Source organism: Humulus lupulus, chromosome 7 (genome assembly GCF_963169125.1).
Source record: "Humulus lupulus chromosome 7, drHumLupu1.1, whole genome shotgun sequence".
Classification (NCBI taxonomy): Eukaryota; Viridiplantae; Streptophyta; class Magnoliopsida; order Rosales; family Cannabaceae; genus Humulus; species Humulus lupulus.
The window spans coordinates 116206248-116227358 of record NC_084799.1 but is presented as its reverse complement, the minus strand read 5'-3'; the positions used below and the strand labels follow the sequence as shown (position 1 = coordinate 116227358).

Here is a 21111-nt window from a genome sequence, read left to right as displayed (position 1 = left end):
AAGAATAAAATAAATAATTTTCAATTAAATAAGTAATCAATTTATGTACTTTGGGTTGTCAATCTATAACTCTAGACCAAACTTAACATTGTGATACTAATTGTTGTTAGGCTATTTAGGTTTTTACCCCCCGAACTATTACATATGCATTATCTTGTCCCTCGATTTTTTCAAACCGTTAAAAAATCCCCCGATCTATTCACAGTCATGTAAATTAGGACTTTCGTCCAATTCTGTTCATTTTTTGTAACGGGAAGATGATGTGACCTTTTTTTACATGATTTGGGATGACATGTGGGACTCTAAAGTGTGAGTTGGATATTATAGAGAAAATAACAAAAATAAATAAGAATAATTTGTTATAAACCGAATTTCACAACAAACTTAGAACCCTAGTTTCAATTTTCCCCATTCCTGCCGATTTTGAAGAGAAGTTATTGCTGCCTATTTCTCCATGGATGGTGGTCGAAGGTTTGAAGAAGAATGGAGTAAACCCAACTGTGATTGTGGGTTTCAGTGTGTACTACGCACTACTTGGACATTGAACAATTCTACTAGAAGGTTCTACGGCTGCCCAAGATACAAGGTTCATAAATTTATTGGTTTCCTTTAATTTAGATTATTGGTTCTGATTTTGCTTTTATTTCAGAGGAATGAGGTCGATGGGTGGACCCTCCATCATTCCCTGTACATGGTGAAAGGTTTAAGGAGGAAATATGAGGGTTTTTGAAAAGGTTAGAGGAGATGGAATATAATGTTAAGCAACTACAGATTATGGCTGAAACAAGAGAAGAAGAACTTGGTTCAATATTGAAGTTGTTAAGAGATTTGAAATCTGGTGTTTGTTTTTGTGTTGGAATATTTTCGTGTGTTTTATATATCTTAGTTATGTTGTTTATTTCTTAATTGGGAGTGTTAAGCATTCATTGTTGAAAAATCTAATGTAACTTTTAGACTTACTGAATCAATAGTTGTTTATTAAGTAAGCAATAGTTGTTTATTTCTTATTGTTTTATTGTCATGAAAAACAAATGGAACATCTTGTTGAATCTAGTAGAATCAAGATGTATTGGTCATTTTGAATTAATGAATTAAACTGTGATGTGTTGTTTAATGAAAAATGGAATTTGAATTCAACACAATAAAGTTATCTCAGATCTAATATTTTCATTGAATATTTATCATGCTTACAATCTGAGTGTAGATAAATAAAAAGGCAATTGTTCTTGCTGCAAATGTATCAAAATAACTGACGAAAATTACATTTGATTCTGTTGAGATGCTATACAGTACACTGACTTATCAAAATGATATTGCTTGTCTGACTTATCAAAATGTCATTTGCTATACAACCACATCCAAAATGAGTCCAAGCATCCCATGTCCAAAAAAAGGGTCTTCTGTCATGTTTAGGCTCCTCCTTCTGCAGGTCTGGTACTCCTTCTTTGCGCCAGTTCCTTATACCTTGTCCTTTTCTGCTGCAGTGGTTTAAACAACATGATTATCCATAGGTTTAAGCAGAATATATGAACAACACTAACTATCCAGCCTTATAACCACCTGCCCCACTTTATTTCAGTAGTAAACTCAATAAATTATAGCAATATGGGTCTTTATTTCAGTAGCAAAGACCAACAAAATATAACAACATTGATTTTAGATTGGAATACATGTGGTGGATTCGTGACTTCTGAAGCAGCCTGTTGTGAAGAAGAGCTCATAGAACCGTGAGGTAAAGGATCATTATTCCTCCCATAAGTAGAAGGATCATGTGGAGGAGTTTTGTTTGCATAGGGAAGCATATACAGCCAAGTTATTAACCATTAAAAATAGCAAAACATACCCAACATCAAAATTAAAATGGCAATGTCTACATACCAATTTTTTTTTGTTTCTTGACCATGTTCTGAAGTTGTGTCCCTTTGCACCACAACCAGAACATCTAATGCTAATGTATCTTCTTTTCAACTTCTTTCTGGTAGCTACTTCATCAAGTTGCAAAGTCCTGCTCTTCTTTGGCCTACCAGGTTGTTTTTTGTTAATTTGGCCAACCATTCCAAGCTTTCCACTTATAGGCCACTCATCTTGATTCCTAATTGGAAAAACCTGCACTGAGTAAGCCTTCATGTAGTACTCTTTGGTATACCATTTGCTGACATAGAGATCTGGATCTTGCCTTCTTTTCCAAATCGCAGCCACTGCGTGACTACAAGGAATGCCAGTCATTTCCCATCTTCTACACGAACATACCCATGCTTCCAAATCAACATGGTATGGACCTGGTAAATGTCATCTGAAGACTTTGTGGGTATGTGGGATGAAGCCTCAACCTTGTTCTTCTCAAGAATTGTGGCAATTTTTGGAGCAATGTTGGACTCCCATCTGACAACTGACTGTCTATTTTTGCTGATTCTTTGCATCAAATACATCCGGATATGCTCTAGCATAGACAAAATGGATCTTTCTCTTGCTGCCAATATTGTCGGTGTCCCATTGAAACCCTCACACATGTTATTCAATAAAATGTCACACTTAGGATTAGTCCTAAAGTTTGACCTAGCTCAGTGTTTTAGTCCTATAGCCATTAACCACTCATAAGTTGCTTCATTGACCATTCTAATCTCCTTCATCACAACTTCAAACCTTCTAACAGTCACTTCTCTAGTAGCCTTCCATAATAAGTCTTTAAGGATTTTATCCATGAACACCTTAATGAAGTTCTTCTCCAAGTGTCGAGCACAATGTCGATGCTCGGCCTCAGGTATCCCTTCATCCCACATTCCCTTCAAAGCTTGCTCCAATCCTTTTTGCTTGTCTGTTATGAAGGTCCAGTGATTAGAGTTCTCAATTATCAAGTCAACTCTAAGTAGATTGGGAAACCAACTCCATGAGTCCTTGTTCTCTATTTCAACCACGGCAATGTCAACAGGATACATCTGGTTGTTTCCATCTATTCCAATCAAAAGTTGCCCAGGATGAACCCCTTTAATGTGAGCTCCATCTAAACCAATCATTGGTCTACATCCTCCATTGAAACCTTCCCTCAACCCAGCAAAGCATAAATACATCCTCTTGAACCTTGGTTTTCCATTCTCACTTGGTTCTGTCAAAAATTCCACAATAGAACCCCTATTGGTGTTTTTAATCTCCTCGACATAGTCCCAAAGAGCATCATACTGCTCTTCATAGCTTCCTTCAATGGCTTTTGTTGCTAAAAGTCGAGCTTTGTATGCCTTGTCCCTTGTTATGTCTAGCACATGGTCTTTGTTAACTTTGTGCACGAAAGAGGAAACACCCAACTTCTCATTGATCTTGAACTCCTCTAAATACTTCTCACTCAACCATTTGGAAGTTGTGAATCAGTTAGTATTTGTCCTAGAACACCTGTGTTCGTCATTCAATGTTTTGATGACAAAGGTAGGAGTGTCATCAATTTTCAAAGCAAAACATACCCAAGGATAGTTTACACCCTTACATTGTGCTCTAACCCTGTGCGGGCCATTCTTCTTAAAGAATATATCCTTCCTGTTTTGTATTGAATACTCTCTTACTGCTTTCTTAAACACTGCACCAGACGGAAAGGATAATCCTAAGTTGAATTTGGGTTTGGCCATGTCAATTGCAGTGTTAAACTCAGGCAACTTTGGCATCTTGACTTTTTTGGACCTCTAGTTTGGTTTGTGTGGCTCACTGTCCTCACCAACAGTTTCAGTAGTGTCCTCATCATCTGTGGAGCTATCATGTGCACCATATTCAATGTCAGAATCTTCAACTGTCTCATTACCTACATCAATCTCTATAGGCCTTTTACCTTTCCTAATCAAATGTTTCTCGGCAATATCATTTACTTCCACTCCGTCATCCTCTTGTTCATATTCCAGGTCTGCCTCATATTCATCCTCATCATCACCACTGTCTTCACTGGTATCAACCCCTGCCTCACTTGTTCCATGAACCAAACCAGCCCCTACCTCACTTGTTCCATCAACAAAACCAACCCCTCCCTCACAAGTTTCATGATCCAAACCAGCCTCTGCCTCACTTGTTCCATCAACAAAACCAGCCCCTCCCTCACAAGTTTCATGATCCAAACCAGCCCCTGACTCACTTGTTCCATCAACCAAACCAACCCCTCCCTCAGAAGTTTCATGAACTAAACCAACCCCTCCCTCACTTGTTTCATGAACCACAGTAGAACCATCCAAACCAGCCCTTGTAACCTCAGTTTCTATGACATTTTCCTCACATATAGCAGGCCCAAATACTTGATCTTCACTACCCAAAGCAGGCCCAGATTCATCAGTATTTAAACTCACCCCACCTACTTGGTTTGGCCCAACTACACTTGAAGCTTGACTTTCTTGAAGACATGTTCACAGAAAAAATAATCATGGACTCGATTATTCCTCACAGATGCCCCAACTTTCTCAAGAAAAATATTGTCATTGGTTACACATTGCAAAGTCACACAATCTGCCCACTTAAAATAATAACTAACAGAAGAAGGATCCAAGTACCCCAAGTCTTTTGCTATTCCATGCAATTCAAATATGCTCATATTATCCGCATCTTGATAATGAACATTGGTAACAACCCCACCAAAGTAACTAGGATTGTTACCTATCATTTTTAATTGTCCCTTGTGATGCACTTTCAGAGTGAAGATACTAGATGTTGGCTCTGCAAAAAAAGAAAAAAAAAAAGAATAGCATATATTACTTATTCAAAGCCAAAACAATGGGTGGTCCCAACACACACACAAATTTAGGATCCATTAATTTATTGAATGAAATCTAGTCAAAGTAAAACACAACATACACATACCAATACATAATAGATGCCACAGACCCCACAAAGAACAAATAAAAGTCTTAAAAACTTTAACTGTCACTGACCACAAAATGACTAATTAACACATTATAGTCAGACCCACCAACACCAAAATGACTAAAAACACATTTTTGTGTGTGTTTAAATTACAATCTGTAGTATTTATATTTCGAAATACCTATACCCACCAGTTAGGTTCAAAAGTTAAAATGTCCACCCACCATAAAGCATTCAAACACATACTAAGAACCCACACAAACAAGAAGAAAAAAAAATCTTACCATAAAATGGAACCTCATTCACACTTTCATGGGGTTTTGGGTATCCTTTCCTCTTTGCTAAAGATTTACGATTCCTCCCCATATTTCTCCACCACACGATCAGGCCTGGTTGTAGCAAACTCAGGCAGAACTCCACCACAGATGCTCGGCGTTTGGCTCGGATGTGGTGATTTCAAGCGGCACTTCCAGTCGGATCTCCTCCACACTTCCAGCCGAATTTTCGTATGAGAAAAATCACCAATATCACCTCCCTAAACTAATAGTTCAAATTTGAAAGTAAGCCCTAAAATCCCAATTGACCTGACCCCAAATTTAAAATCCTCCTTTTTATTATTTACTTTCTTTTCTATTTTCATAATTCATTTGGGTTAAAATTAAATTGTCATGTCAGCGGGTTATAATATCCAACTCACACTTTAGAGTCCCACATGTCATCCCAAATCATGTAAACAAAATGCCACACCATCCTCTCATTACAAAAAATGAACGGAATTGGACGGAAGTCCTAATTTACATGACTGGGAATAGATCGGGGGGATTTTTTAACGGCCTGAAAAAATCGGGGGGCACGATAATGCATATGTAATAGTTCGGGGGATAAAAAACCTAAATAGCCTTGTTGTTAATGTGTGAAAGAATATATAATTTTGTCCAAAAAAAATGTGAGTATCTTTTACATAATTGAGGAGATGATTGATTTGTTATTTGGAAATAATTTTATAATTCTAAAAACACAAACTAAATGGCGCCCACCAAAATTAGTCACAATTAAAAACTCAAAATTATGGTAGTATGTTTTCAAAATTAAAAACTCAAATATAAATCTAAAATTTAGTCACAAAAATAAAAACAAATTTTTTTACGTTTTGGTACATCAAAATTATTTTATCCAAAAATTAAAAACAACTATATTCTCTCATCTATTTCTACATTTAAGACCTAAGCTTGTCCTTAAGTATCATGACGTTCATGGTAAAGTTGTGAGGTTTGACTATAGTTGTATAATGTGTATCTGTTAAGGAATAATTTTCCTAATTATTATTATTATTTTCTTTTTTAATAAAGGCAGAGGCTAATTTTCAGAGCCTCCAGCAAGTCGAAAGATGTTAAGATAAAGAGTGGGAAAAAAGGATTTGAGAGTGATAACGTGTACCAATGAGATTAAGTCATTCTACCTTAACTCCTAATTGATTTTTCTATAAATAGTAGTTTCATAACCTATTTTAGGTACCTTTATTTGCAATTATTGTTATTTTGTTAAATTATTGAGAGGATCCATACTAACTTAAGCATAGGAGGTTCTTCTTGCAAGTACCCCATTAAGTTCTTTCATCATAAGCTCATTAATAAATTAAAGATCTAATTTCCAGTCTTTTCTAATTTGGAAACTTATTGTTATTAAGAAGTTTACACCTCAATAATATGTTACTAACTCTATTATGTTTATTCTAGGTTTGGAGTTCATTCATTATATTCTTTATGAAAGTCACGATAAAAATGTCGTTTGAGGGACTAGCCAATAGAGTGGGTAGTGTGGTGGTGATTTGGTGGATGAAGTGCATCAAGTGTTTGATGAAATGCATAAAAGGAATGAAGTTTCTATAATGCAAAGGTTTATGGATTTTTTTTTAAAAATGATTGTTTATATGAAGTAATCAAGGTTGATCCTAAGTATAGGTGGGCTAGACCTATACTTAAGACTTCCAGTGAAAATGGACTTAATTTTTAAAAAAAAAAATTAATGTACAAAAGGCCCCCGAATTTAGAAAAATATCATTATATATAAATATTTTGAAGAAAATAACACTTTTTAAACGAGCTGAACTATCTAACAAAATACAAATCAAATCACGAGGGACATCACTCCCACTATACACATGACCTAAACAGGAACAAGAGCACTTAGCTAAAAAAAATGAGTTGCTATGTTAGCAGGTCGCTTGACAAAATGGACAGTCACTTGACAGCACTGAGACAACAATTTTGTGTAATCTTGAACAATCAGTCCAAACGAAGACACCATAGCCACAGAGCTTTGAATAGCTTAAAGCAAAACTTGGTAGCCTGATTCAATTACCACTTCCTTAAGCCGATTCTCCTTGACCCAGCTTAAAACTTCCTTGACTCCAACAGCTTCAGCCACATGAGGATGAACAAAGCCCCATATAAATAACACTTTCACTTCCACTAGGTGCCCCTCATGATTTTGGGCCACCTAACCAATCCCAAACAACTATTCACTAGCAAAAAGAGCAGCATCAACATTAATCTTGATCTAATTCTCCACAGATTTGGTAAAGTGCTCTATATCAACATCACTAGGATTTGAAACAATAGATGCTTCGATATCCCTGTCCTGAGCCTTTCTCCATTGATAAAAATAAGTTTTAGCAGATGCAATTACCTCTTTGGCCCTATTTCTCTTCGCTTTTCAAACTGAGTTGTTCCGAGCTTTCCGAATCATCGAACACAACAGACCCACCGAACACACCTTCTCTCCCTCCCCCCAGAGAAACACAAATTCCAGCCAACTACCAAAGTCATGCCAACCTTCACACACATGACCAACATTACTCAAGTTCCAACATAAGCTAGCAAAAGGGCTGGTGATTAAAGCATGATCTGTTGATTCAACAACACTATGATACATAAGACAAACTGGAATAACCTCCACATACCAATTTCGTAGTGGCAAGTTAGCTGGTAAGCACCTCGTGATAGCTCTCCACAAGAGATTCTTTGCCTTAGGAGGGATTTTAAGATTCCAAAGCCTCCGCCAAAAACTCGAGTTTTCCTCCAAGGTCCAACTTCCATTTAACAGTTGCAGAAGATGATAGGCACTACATACAGAAAACAAACCTGAGGATTCATGCATACAATAGCAATTATTAGACTCCTCATACCAACTCACAGGGATACTCAGAATTAGGCCCTTATCTCGCTTATTAAACAGGTCGTCTACAATCTTTCCGTCCCATTCTCTCGCATTCAATTTCATTGAGCTATGGACGGTGCTATTCGCAAAGGCAGGATGCTTTGACATAACAAATGGGTTATGCACATCTGGAAGCCATGGTTGTTCGAGAATGAGGACCCTCTTATCCCCTCCCCCCAACACACACACACTCCATCGCACCCCTAATTTACCTACATTTTTTTCCTCTTAAATACTACTGTAACGACCCAAATTCGCTAATAAGGCTTAAGGGCCTTGATTAGTGTGCCAGGAGGGCAGGTTGGGGTTTATGTGTGATTTTATGAATTAAATGCGTGATTATGATTTAAAGCATGTTATTTGGCTATTTGTTTAACTGAGATGCATGGCTATGTTTACTAGTATGCATGTAGGCCCGGATCGTGTTAGAAGGGCATAATTGTAATTGTGGCCATGATTGGCATAACGGTATTGATATGTGATAATTGTATTCTGTGAATTGTACCACGTGAGTGTGGTTTTATTATTGTGATGCACGTGCCGAGACGGTCCTAGAGAGCTAGTTAACTTCAGAGTCACAACGGGATTTCTATACCCGGCTCGGGAGGAGCCTAGGGGTACCTCGGGAATTTTAAGGTTAAATTGAGATTTAGCGGGTAATGGTTATTGGAGATTTAGTAACCTAGGTAACCATTAGTTACTGCTGAGAGTAACAAGTTCTAGGTAGAAAATGGTAGAAATGAAATAGAAGTAAAAGGACTTAAGTGCCCTTGAGGTTTAGTTGGGAAAGGATAGGCAAGGAGGGGTAAAATGGTCATTTGGCTGGGAAATTAGATAAATGGCAGCTGGTTTTATGGGGTACACGGTTTGGGGCTTAACCATTTTGGTCTTGATAGAGTTTGAAGAGAAGAGAAAAGAGAGGGAAAAGCTAGGGCATGAGGAAGAAGAAGAAGAAGAAGAGAAGGAGAAGTTGGAGACCTAGGAGATGAAGGAAGCTTAGGGATGGATTCCCCATATGAGGTAAGGAATTTTATACTCATTTAAGGCTTGATTATGTTATGGGTTAAGAATTTGAGCATGGGTTGAGTTTGATGTTTGAGTTTTTATTTTTCTGAAATTGAAATCAAGGATGTGGATTTTGGGGATTTGATTGGGTGTTTAGATGTCTTTGGTAATGTTATGGGTTGTTGGATGGTTTATTTGGAGTCTTGAGTTGGTTTTGGGGCTTGGGTGTGAGTTTGGGTTGATTTGGGAGTGTTTTGGCTTGAGGAAATGCAGGGTAAAAACCCAGTTTTTCTGGGTTCGCGAAGGAGCGTCGCGGCCCTGTTCTTGGGCGCCGCGGCGCGAGGCTGTTTGCAGCCAAGGAGCTCCCTGACTTCGCTGGGCGCCGCGGCCCTTGCGGGTAGCGCCGCGGCGCTACGCCTTTTTCAGGATGGGAAAATTTGCATTTTTCAGCTTTTGCTCCGAGGGTTCGGGGGATGTTTCCGATGAACTGTTTTGGGAATTTGGGAGTCCCGAGAGTGTGGGATTGGTCCCGGGAAGTGGTTTTGGGTTGGTTAGTAATGAGGGATGTTTCTTGTGTGTTGTGACTAGGTTCTTTGAGAGGCTCGTGCTAGAGGACCGTGCTCGCGGCTTTGGTGCATCAGGAGGCTCGGAATGCAGGTAAGAAAACTATAACACCCGAGGTTAGGGCATGGCCCCAGATTGTATTATGTGCAAATGTTTAACCTTAAATGAATCATGATGTGTGTGAATGATTATTTCGAATGTACTATATGTGTGATTATGATGAAATGAGCGGCAAGGGCCGAGTACGGCGTAGGCCGAGGCGGCCGTGGGCCGAGTACGGCGTAGGCCTGGGCGGCCGTGGGCCGAGTACGGCGTAAGCCGGGGCGGCCGTGGGCCGAAAGTAACACCTAGCACATGGGATGCTATATTCAGGGTGGGACCCAAGGGATACATGAGTTATCCTCGCGGTGAGAACCGATACCCCAGGGCTTTGGTAAGGGTCCTGGGGCGGCATGGTCGTGTTTGCTTAGTCTAATGGTTGACTTGTTTATTTGTGGATTATCTGTTATGATAAACTGTATACATTGCATATGTTATGTTCTGCATGAGTTTTCTTGCTGGGCTTCGGCTCACGGGTGCTCTGTGTTGCAGGTAAGGGCAATGACTGAGTCAACCAACCATGAGTACGGAGAGCGTGAAGCGACGCGTACATGTTTGGCCTGCCCGACTGCTTTGGTTGGGGGTTTATTCGTAAATGGCTGTAATAATCTATGATTTTATGATTTCTCAAACTGTAACCTTATTTCAAGATGTGATTAGTTTTCAAACCTTATTTTGGGATCCCAAATGTTTAATAATAGAAGTTTTAATGAAACGACGCATTTTCTAAGATTACAGCCTTAACTTTTAATTAGTCACACTTTTGTTTCAAAACCTCGGTTAGCGAGTTCTTTGCACACTGTTTTGTCTTAAAAACTCACTCAGTAACGGCTCTAAGGAAGTAGGGCGTTACAACTACGCCATACAAAGCTTGAATTATTTCCCTAAAGAGCATCCAAGAAAGACCTTTGGGGGTAATATCTATCCTTGAAAATCTGAGCCACCAAAGAAGTCTCTCTCATCAAAAGACGCTACCCTTGCTTTCCTAGCATAGCCAAGTTAAAATCACGAAGCCGACGGAATCCCATCCCACCTCCCTGCTTGTGAACACTTAATCTATCTAAGCATTAATGCCCTTCCCTTGACTAGAAGAATAGTTCCACCAGAATTTGCACATCATCCTCTCCACATCCTGACAAAGACCCAACGGGGGCAAAAAAGCACTCATTGCATAAGTAGGCAACGATTGGGACACTATTTTGAGAAGGATCTCTTTACTAGCTCTAGACAAAAACTTGCCATTCCACCCTTGCATTCTCCTCCTAACTCTATCTTTAAGAAAACCCAAAATGGCATTCTTATTTTGTCTCACTGAGCTCAGCAGCCCCAAGTAAGTACTTTGAGGAGTAGCTTCTGCCATCCCCAACAGATCACACACAACACCCTGAACCTCCAGACTAGTATTAGAACTATAAAAAATGGAGGATTTGGCAATATTAATTTGTTGACCTAAAGCTTGCGCAAAACTAGCCAAAAGCAATTTAACCTTAGCTACCTCTTCTATCGTAGCTCAACAATATAAGTAACTATCATCCAAAAAGAGCATGTGAGAAACCATAGAAGCACCTCTAGCAACACGACAACCATGAATCCACTATTTTGCCTCATAACTCCGAAGTAAAGTTGAGAAACCCTCGACACAAATAATAAACAAGTAGGGGAAAAGAGGGTCACCCTATCGAAAACCTCACGAAGGGATAATAGGACCCATTTCTCTACCCCTAATGAACCACCTTATAATTCACTGAGAAGACACACATAAGAATCAGTTGCACCCACCAACTATCAAAGCCAATTTTAAGAAAAATAGCTTCCAATAAAGTCCACTCAATCTTGTCATAGGTTTTACTCATATCAAGTTTAAGCGCCATGAAGCCTTTTTTCCCTCTAGTTTTCCTTTTCAGATTATGCAACACCTCGTATGAAATCATGATATTGCCAGAAACCATTCTCCCTGGGATGAAAGCACTTTGAGAAGCTGAAATGATATGCTCCAAGACTTATTTTAGGATAGTATCCAAGGCTTTAGACGCCACTTTTTACAGGACATTACACAGTGATATTGGATGAAGATCCCCCATCCTACTTAGATTTCTTTTCTTAGGAATGAGCACGATATTAATATTATTCAGCTTGGCTGGAAACACTCCCTAGGAGAAGAAATTCTGAATCACCTCTGTCACATCCTTGCCCACAACACTCCAAAATTTCTTATTAAAGGCTGGGGTCATCCCATTAGGACTAGGATCCTTACCTGGGTGCATTTGAAAAAGGATTTCTTTAATCTCTTGCTCTATCCCGCGAAGTAACCTTTGAAGAAAACAAATTAGCAAAATACCCCACTACAACCTGCTCCAATCACCCACTCCCCTCCTCATTTTTTAGCTTGTGAATGAAATTGTGCTTTCTCCTAGCTGAAGCAACAACGTGGAAGTATTTGTTATTTTGGTCCCTAGCTCTCAACCACAAATGCTTAGATATTTGGTGCCAAAAGACCTCCCTTTGATTCAAGATCTTGAATAACTTCTGTCCTTTTCCTTGTACTTACAAATATCCTCAACAAGCCGACTTCTTTTCCATCTTCAAATCTTTATTTTGCACTAATGGATCCTATCTTTAAATCGACTTGTCACCTCCTTACCCCAGCTAATAAAAACTTTTCTACAAAGGGCCAATTTGCAATCCAAACTCAGCTAAGAACACACCTCCCAACTGTCTTTTACAATCTGAGCACACATAGGCTCCCGCAACCAGGCATTCTAAAACTGAAAAGTTTGACAAACGAGATTGTCGAACAAGAGTTTGGATCTAAGTAGAGAGGGCAATGATCAAAAGAAGAGACTTCCAGATTATACAGAGTAGCTGAATGGAAAATTCTAACCCAACCTGAATAAACGAGAGCACGATCCATCAGAACCTCCACCCACCTGTTAGTACCACGACCTCTTTCCTAAGTAAACAGATATCCACTAAGATCCATGTCGACCAAGTTACAGTCCATTACCACCTGTTTAAATCCCTCCACCAACCAACTAGGATACAGAAGACCACCTCTTTTATAAGCTTGACTAAGCACGTTGTTGAAATCACCAATACGACACCACAACAAAGAATAAGTTTTAGCCAGGCTACTTATAAGAGTCCAAGTTTTTTGTCTCAACGCTATGTTTGGTTCCCCATATATACCGGTTAAATGCCACTCAGCCATACCATCCACCATAACAGTTGTTATGATTGGTTAAATACATGGTGAAATTGGTTAGACACAAAGAGGTACAAAAACCATAACAATTTCGCAAAATTCAACATGTGAGAGTTCACTTTTAGTATATGCATCTATAAACCATCTTTTTGGGTCCAAAGTGTTTATTTGGAGTATATAAGGGTACCCAAAAATTTTAGGAGCATTTGGGGATGTTTTAAGACAAATTTTGGAGCATCAAGTCAGAGGCATCGACGATCTGTTGCCTCCAAGAACAAACAGGTGACGCATTGCCTACTACCAGGCGATGCATCGCCTGGTAAATGATGCATTGCCTGGTGCTAGGCAATGTGTCACCTGGGTCGTCCGTACAAGTCCGTACAGTGATGTGTTTTTGGCTCCAAAATTAAAATTAAAATGCTCTATTCTCATTGGTTAAGTCTAATGCAGTTCCTATACTATTTAAAGGGATCATTTGATTTAATTGGTGACTTGATCACTCACCTCTCTCTCTCTCTCTAGCTCTCAAGATTACTAGTTTTCTCCAAGATCTTCATCAAGAAAGCTTGACTTGTATGAAGGATCAAGGCTTGTAAATTCCAATCTCACTCCATTGTTGTAGCTTTAAGCAATTCCAAGGAGAAGGCTAGGAATAGAAATTCTTGGACAATAAATCTTCATTTGTGTCAAGTCTTGTTGCATTTTTGGTTCACATAAAATCATAGTCTTGTGATTTTTGAAGGTTCTTCTTTAAGAAAGGTCTATTCTACACTTTATTTTTTTGTATTTATATACTTTGTGATTATCTTCCATTAAAGTTTAGATTAATTGTGATTATTTCTTTGAGTTGTAATACAAAATTAAGGTTATATGCCTCAAACCCCCAACAACAACCATATCAATGTGATTTGGAGAAAAACTAAGCAAACAAGCTTCTTCTTGATGATGCCAAAGCATGGCCAACCCACCACTTCTTCCCTGTGGCTCAACCACCATAATGCCCTCAAAATTTAACTGCATGTGAATACACTCCATTATATTCTTATTACTCAACATCTCACAAAGAAATACGAACTTGGGATGCTTCTGAGAAACAATCTCTTTAAGAAATTGAATAGCCTATGGGTTCCCAAGCCCACGGCAATTCCAACTCAAGGTGTTCATTGATTCAAGTGGGTCTGCAAACCAGATCCTGCCCCATACAAGTGTTTTGACCACAAAATCCTTGCTGCAAACTAGCACATCAGTCTCTCCCTGTATCTATACTTCACCTCCATCAGTGGTACAATGTCTTTTGGGCTCAGTAACAAGCAAATCAGTATCATGTAAGAACTGCTCTTGCTCATCTTTATTAACACTAATCATCTGATTACACGCAAGCATCCCCTCTACCCCCACTTCCCGAGACTCGTTAACCTAATGGAAACCTTCTACCTGTCCATTACCGTAACGCCCTGGTTACCCCAGGACAGTTACGGTGATCGGTGAACAGGAAATTTGACTCGCTACCGAAGCCCTTTGGTTAAAAACGTGCTCTAAGTGTTATTAACAGGCTAAGGTGGAAAACCAATCAAAAGGAAATGATATATTTCATTAAGTATATAAACTGCTCATGAGCCATTCAAAGCATTTACAAGTTGTTTACAGTACAAAGTGGTCATTACTGTTTCAAATTTACAAACCCGCCGACCTAAGCGGAAAATTAGGGTAAACCCCCTAGTTCCTCTGAGAACTCCTTGGCCGTGGTGGTCAAGCGGCCGCATATGTACACATCACCACCTAAGCTCTCCACTCAAGGCTGGGTGAGCTTTTCTTTTCCTTTACCTGCACCACATAGCACCCATGAGCCAAGGCCCAGCAAAAAAACACAATATAGCATGATATAATATCAACAATGATCATAATAATCATTCAGGACTATCATTCCAAGACAGATAGGTGACAGTAGCAAAAGTCACTAAATAGGGAATAGCTCCCTTCAGCCTTGTGACGATAGGGTCACCGGGCTAAACAGGTAAGTGAACCTTTCATTAACTTAAACAGGATAGGTGCATGGTGACTGGTCACCAACATAACCTTCCTCATGACCATAGAGTCATAACCCTGGAACATCGTTCCCTAGCCATGTGACAAGCGGTCACTTGGGCCTTATGCCCTGGCTCTCAGTAACTAGTCTTAGACTAGTCAAGCGCTTATAAGTTTCATCGACCTTAGGGTCAGTCCAGCATTAATTCCTTAGAGCCATTCAATGCTGATATCGATTAGATCTAATCTTCATTCGGCCCTGCGTTCAGGACGCTTATGCCGTTTCTGACTCTTAGGTCAGTGTCCCTGACTAGTCAATGCTATATACAGGTAATCAACATTCACTAGCATTTAATATGCAATCCATGTCCACATTTATCAATCAACATGCCTCAATAACAAATGCGCATGTCATATATACACAGGGTGCAGTTTTCTTACCTCAGATTCGAGCTAGAATGAATAAAAAAATGACCTCAGAGAACGATCAACTTTTAGTCCTTTAGCGGTCACCTAGTCATAACCAAATACGGGATATCATTAATAATAATGATCAACATAGGTTTCCAAACCAAAAACTAGCCTCCAGGACATCAATCCAAACTAAACCAAGTAGTAGGAATGATCCCGAGGCCTAAAACTATGTTCCCGGAGTCAAAACATACAATCGGGTTGAAAACTGGCCAAAGGCTGCGGCCCTAGCACCTTGGGCCGCGACCCCCAGAACATCCTGAAGAAAGGGCAGCGCCGCCCATCATCAAGGGCCGCGGTACCCATCATCAAGGGCCGCGGTACCCATCATCAAGGGCCGCGGCGCCCAGCAGGCACAACATCCCCACCTGTTTCTTCAAGCAAGGGCCGCGGCTCTCCAAGAACAGGGCTGCAGCCCCCAACCCTGGGCCATTCCCAAACACATTGTCAACTTCCCAAAGCCCCCAAAATCATACCTAAACAATCCCAAATCATCAAATCAAAGTTCCCAAGCTTCCCAATGGTCCAAAACCATCAAAACCCAAGGCTCAATAAAACCAAAAACTCAACGGTTCACAAAATCCAATTCAAAGTTGAGAAACTCTAAAAGCTCAAAACTTTAAACTTAGATTACCTTCGATTAGGTTGTTTCTCATCAAATCCTTCGGTCAAGAAGCTTCTAATATTTCCTAGGATCGCTATGCCTCGATCCTCGCTTGATTCCGACTCCTAGAACTCGAGATATCTTTGAAAACACTTCAAACGGTGAAAATGAACTACAGGAAGAGAATGAGAGGTTTTCTAACGTACGTTCTATCTGACAAGCTACTTCAAGCTTAAGTAACCTCAAATAAAACCTAGTGCTCGGGGTCCCAAAAACCTTCCCGGGGACATTATAGTCAAAACTTCCAGAATTTCATCATGATCTCAAATATTCCCAATTTATCATCAAATAACATTCCTATTACCCAATAATTGACCCCGTTATGACAAAACCGCTAATCCATTATATAGGATTGTCTCATGCTGAATAGCTCGAATATATCTCCATAATAATGGGATCTCATTCACAAATCACAATATGCACCCAAATACACAAATTTACCCTCAATGGGCCAAATTACCAAAACATCATAATATTCAAGTGTGGACCCACATGCATGCATATAACATCATATTATAATATAGTTCACATATACATGCATATTATCTATTAATGGCATAATTAAACAATTATGGCCCTCCCGGCCTACTAATCCCGCCATTAAACCATATCGGAGAATTCGGGGCATTACAACTATCCCCTCCTTACAGAAATTTCGTCCTCGAAATTTACTTGAACAGCTTGGGATACTGACTTTGCATATCTGACTCCAGCTCCCAAGTCGCTTCCTCGACCTTGTTGTTCCTCCACAATACCTTAACTAAAGGTATCGTCTTATTCCTGAGGACCTTATCTTTCCTGTCAAGTTTCTGAACTGGCTGCTCCTCAAAGGAGAGATCTGGCTCAAGCTCCAGATCTTCATAACTCAAAATATGATTAACATCAGATACATAGCTCCGAAGAGTTGAAACATGAAATACATTATGCACGGCCGACAACACCGGAGGCAAAGCTAATCTGTAAGCCACCTGACCAATCCTCTCCAAGATCTCAAATGGACCTACAAATCTAGGACTCAGCTTGCCCTTCTTCCCAAACCTTCTCACCCCTTTCCAAGGCGAGACTCTAAGGAAGACATAGTCTCCCACTTGGAACTCCACGTTCCTGCGCTTGGGATCTGTATAGCTCTTCTGTCTACTCTGAGAAGTAAGCATCCGAGCTCTAATCTTCTCAATGGCCTCACTGGTCCTCTGAACTGCCTCAGGACCTAAGTATCTCCTTTCACCTGTCTCATCCCAATGAATGGGAGATCTACACTTCCTACCATACAGCATCTCATAAGGTGCAATTCCAATGGTGGAGTGATAACTATTGTTGTAGGAGAATTCTATCAAAGGTAGATACTTACTCCAAGACCCACCAAAGTCCAGTACACATGCTCTCAGCATGTCCTCTAATATTTGGATTGTCCTCTCAGATTGCCCATCTGTCTGAGGATGATAAGCTGTACTGAACTTCAACTGTGTACCCATGGCCTTCTGCAAACTTCCCCAGAACTTGGAAGTAAAAGTAGGCTTCCGATCTAACACGATCGACCTAGGCGCTCCATGGAGGCGCACGATCTCTCTCACATAGAGATCTGCATACTGATCAACTGTATAAGTAGTCCTCACTGGCAGAAAGTGAGATGACTTGGTGTAGTGATCCACTATCATCCAAATAGAATCATACTGACCAGCGGTCCTGGGTAAGCCCACCACAAAATCCATTGTGATGCTTCCCACTAACACTCTGGGATATCCAGAGGCTGCAATAACCCTGTCGGCTTCTAATGCTCAGCCTTGACCTGCTGACATGTCAAGCACTTAGCCACATATTCAACTACATCTCTCTTCATCCCCAGCCACCAATACAACGATCTCACATCTTGATACATCTTCGTGGTGCCTGGATGCAAAGAGTAAGGTGTAGTATGAGATTCATCCAGAATCTATCGCCTCAAAGCAGTGTCTAGCGGGACACATATTCGCCCTTTGTACCTCAGCAAGCCTAACTCAGACACTATATAATCTCTGGATGCTCCAGCTAGAACATTCTCTCTGATCTTGATCAGCTGTGGATCACTCAACTGACCCTCCTTAATCCTCTCCAACAGTGTAGACTGAAGCGTAATATTAGCCAACTGGCCCACCAGCAACTCTATACCAACTCTGGTCATATCATCTGCTAACTCCCTGGCCTTTGTCGTTCATTCATCATCATGCACAACATAGTATAACATTTACATGCATTCACACACACATTAAACACAAATAATAGGGCCATGCCCTGCTCTACGGGTACAAAACAGTTTTCTTACTTGTGTCCCGAGTTGACTGATTAATGCGATCCCGAGCACGATCCCCTAAACCCGAGCCTTGACGTAAAACCTAGTCACAACTCATCAATAAAGAGACATCCATCAAGCCCTAACCAATTAAGAACTTCATATTAATATTCTAGCCTTTGAGATCTCGAATTCTACTAAACCGGGTAGTAGAATCCTTCCTGAGCCCTTACATTTGGGTTCTCGAGTTTAAACCCTCTTTTGTCCATAATTCCCTATTTGAGCTGCGGCGCACTACAAGTTAGACAACCTTGGGCTCTCTTTTAGGGGACACGGTGTAGGAACTTGGAATATAAATCTAGATGTATGCTTCCTATTATTTTTCCAAACACATAATAGAAACATAGAATAACATGACATACATATGAACATCACATTCGTATATTAATATAAACACAAAGATGTAGAAGTTCATGAATACGCAGTGGAACTGGAACAACTCCTTCCTTCCATCTCTCTAACCCTTGATTCCTTTATGTAGAAAAGTATTATCAAGAGATTGAACTAAATCAGCAACACAGTCTTCCTCACCAAGCCTTCGATCAACCTAGAACTAGTGTGGGCTGGTTCTCAACACATGAGATAGAGATCTAGAAGAGAAGAAGAGACAGTTGCTAAGAAAGGATTAGAGTGTCTAGGTTTTCACTTACCCAATGAATCAATTGAGACTGACTTCTCAAAATCCTAGATATCATATTCCTTATATAGACAACTTAATGGGCTTTATTTAAATTTAAATTAATTAAAATAATAAACAAAAAGATAAAAAGTATTGGGTTCCCACAAATGGACTTGGGCCCAATACTTTATTTTGAATTTAAATCCCAATTGGGCCCAAATTCAAAACATTTTATTTATTTATTTATTTTAATTAATTAACTAAGTCCTTATTCAAATTAACTAATTATAATTTGAAACTTGATTTAATATTATTTATTTATATTTACACAAATTTATCAATATTAATAAATTTACCCAAAGATTCTATTTTATTTTCTAAATCTCATATTTCTGTAAATTTTCCAAAATTGACCTAGTCAATTTTAAAAAAAATCCTAATTGATAATTAAATCAATTAATTGAGACATTCTAGATGATTTACTCAAAGGTGATGTCGAGACCATGGATCCATGAAATCAAGCTCTAATAAGTTACCGTGAATTTATTTACGAATAATTTCACTACCTCATTAATTCCTCATGACTCCATTATTGACTCAGAATTGAACTCTTGAATTCATAGAACGTATTTTCCAAACCATAAATACGTTATCCATTGTTATAACCATTACAGTTTGTCAATCATCTATCGAGGACTTACTAACAAGCTGGGCGCAAATTACTGTTTAACCCCTCGTCAGTATTTTATCCCTAACTCCCACTAAGTTCCTTATAAATGATATTTCCGTGAACTTAATCACAAAAATGAGATCTCAATCATTTAACCTTTTGAACAAAGCAATTAAAGAAATCATATTTTCACTTCTCATACAGAAGTTATAGATTTCATATCTATGAATAATACTCCCACTCAATTACACTACTAAATCTCCAAGATGTAAGTATGAGCTAGACCATAGGGTAAGCTGGTAACGAACAAGTCAAAATATTTAAATAATATAATTATCAGAATATTAGTACTCAGAATTAAGATCGACTTAACCTATGGTCAACCTTGTGACATTGATTAGATTCGATAACTACGATACTTATTTATCAATCAATAATCAATATCGGTCCTAGTTTGATGTAACCAAATACATCTGATAATATCTACTTGGTCAATGCCTTGGACAAGACATCACACCCCGAATGTGTAAGTAGATCATATCATAGATTTCCTAATCAATGAAAATCCAATGCACTGATCTAATCTTAGGACTCGTTCTTTTGAACATATAATTACAACTAATCCACTGTGACCTAGTCACTATAATTGTAACTATCCATATGTTCGGGATTTTATGAATGTTTGTATTAATTTAATAAACATGTAATAAAACAAGCGAACAATGCGATTGAATAAACAAAATGATTTCTACTTCTTTTATTGATAATAATAACGTGTTACATAAAAAATATGGTTTTATTAAGGGCATAAAACCCAACTCATGGGTCGCGGCGCGCTCCATTTGAGCAGCAGCGCCTGGACGTTTTCAGAGGCTCCCAAGCCTCCTTGTTCATACGGGTCGCGGCGCTTGAAGAACAGGGTCGCGACTCGAGCCCCAAAACCCATAAATTCCATGCATTTTCACTACATTTTCCTCAGCCAAATTTACCAATTCACACCCAATTCAAACCCTACACCCTGAATTCATTCTACAGTTCGTATCAAAGCAGCATAACAAGCATAACCACCCCAATACTTAGTCGATAACCCATCAAAACTCAAAAATCATACCAAGCTTAAACCTTAAGGAAAAAACTTATAACTACAGTAAAAACTTAACATAAATTAGTATAGAACCTTACCTTAATTAGGGAGTTTCGACCCTTAGCTAAGCCCCAAGTACTTCCATCTTCAAGCTTCCTCAAATCCTCAGCCAATTTCCCAAAGAATTCACCAAAATCTCCAAAAGTTTCACCAAGGTTCTAAGCACACCTAAGAGAGGGAGAGAGTCGAGTAGAGAGAGAGAGAGATAAGGCTGAGGGTGTGTTTTTTTCTTTATGGTTAGTTCTGGAGTTCGAAGCCTAGTCTAAGTCTGCCCCT

At 39.2% G+C, this 21111-nt stretch overlaps 2 protein-coding genes and 1 long non-coding RNA gene across 3 annotated transcripts; 1 reads left to right on the top strand and 2 right to left on the bottom strand.

Moving 5' to 3' along the window:
• Nucleotides 1–1409: 1409 nt before the first annotated feature.
• LOC133792103 (uncharacterized) lies at nt 1410–2226 on the bottom strand. Its single transcript, XM_062230011.1, has 2 exons — nt 1879–2226; nt 1410–1478 (listed from the first exon to the last, which is right to left on the bottom strand). The coding sequence occupies exons 1-2, from the start codon at nt 2224–2226 to the stop codon at nt 1410–1412; spliced, it is 417 nt and encodes a 138-aa protein (XP_062085995.1).
• Nucleotides 2227–2561: 335 nt separating this feature from the next.
• LOC133792102 (uncharacterized) lies at nt 2562–3650 on the bottom strand. Its single transcript, XM_062230010.1, has 2 exons — nt 3453–3650; nt 2562–3329 (listed from the first exon to the last, which is right to left on the bottom strand). The coding sequence occupies exons 1-2, from the start codon at nt 3648–3650 to the stop codon at nt 2562–2564; spliced, it is 966 nt and encodes a 321-aa protein (XP_062085994.1).
• A 5293-nt stretch (nt 3651–8943) lies between these two features.
• LOC133789864 (uncharacterized) lies at nt 8944–10320 on the top strand. The gene is made up of 3 exons (XR_009873746.1): nt 8944–9066; nt 9640–9708; nt 10207–10320. It is a non-coding gene; the product is annotated as an uncharacterized LOC133789864 (long non-coding RNA).
• The last annotated feature ends 10791 nt before the right edge of the window (nt 10321–21111 follow it).

Coding starts and splice junctions, on each gene's coding strand:
- LOC133792102 (XM_062230010.1), bottom strand. CDS start 3,650: ATGCCAAAGTTGCCTGAGTTTAACACTGCAATTGACATGGCCAAACCC. Junction 3,330..3,452: donor AGGGTGTAAACTATCCTTGG/GTATGTTTTGCT, acceptor TTGAGTGAGAAG/TATTTAGAGGAGTTCAAGAT.
- LOC133792103 (XM_062230011.1), bottom strand. CDS start 2,226: ATGACTGGCATTCCTTGTAGTCACGCAGTGGCTGCGATTTGGAAAAGA. Junction 1,479..1,878: donor CAAGAAACAAAAAAAAATTG/GTATGTAGACAT, acceptor AAACCACTGCAG/CAGAAAAGGACAAGGTATAA.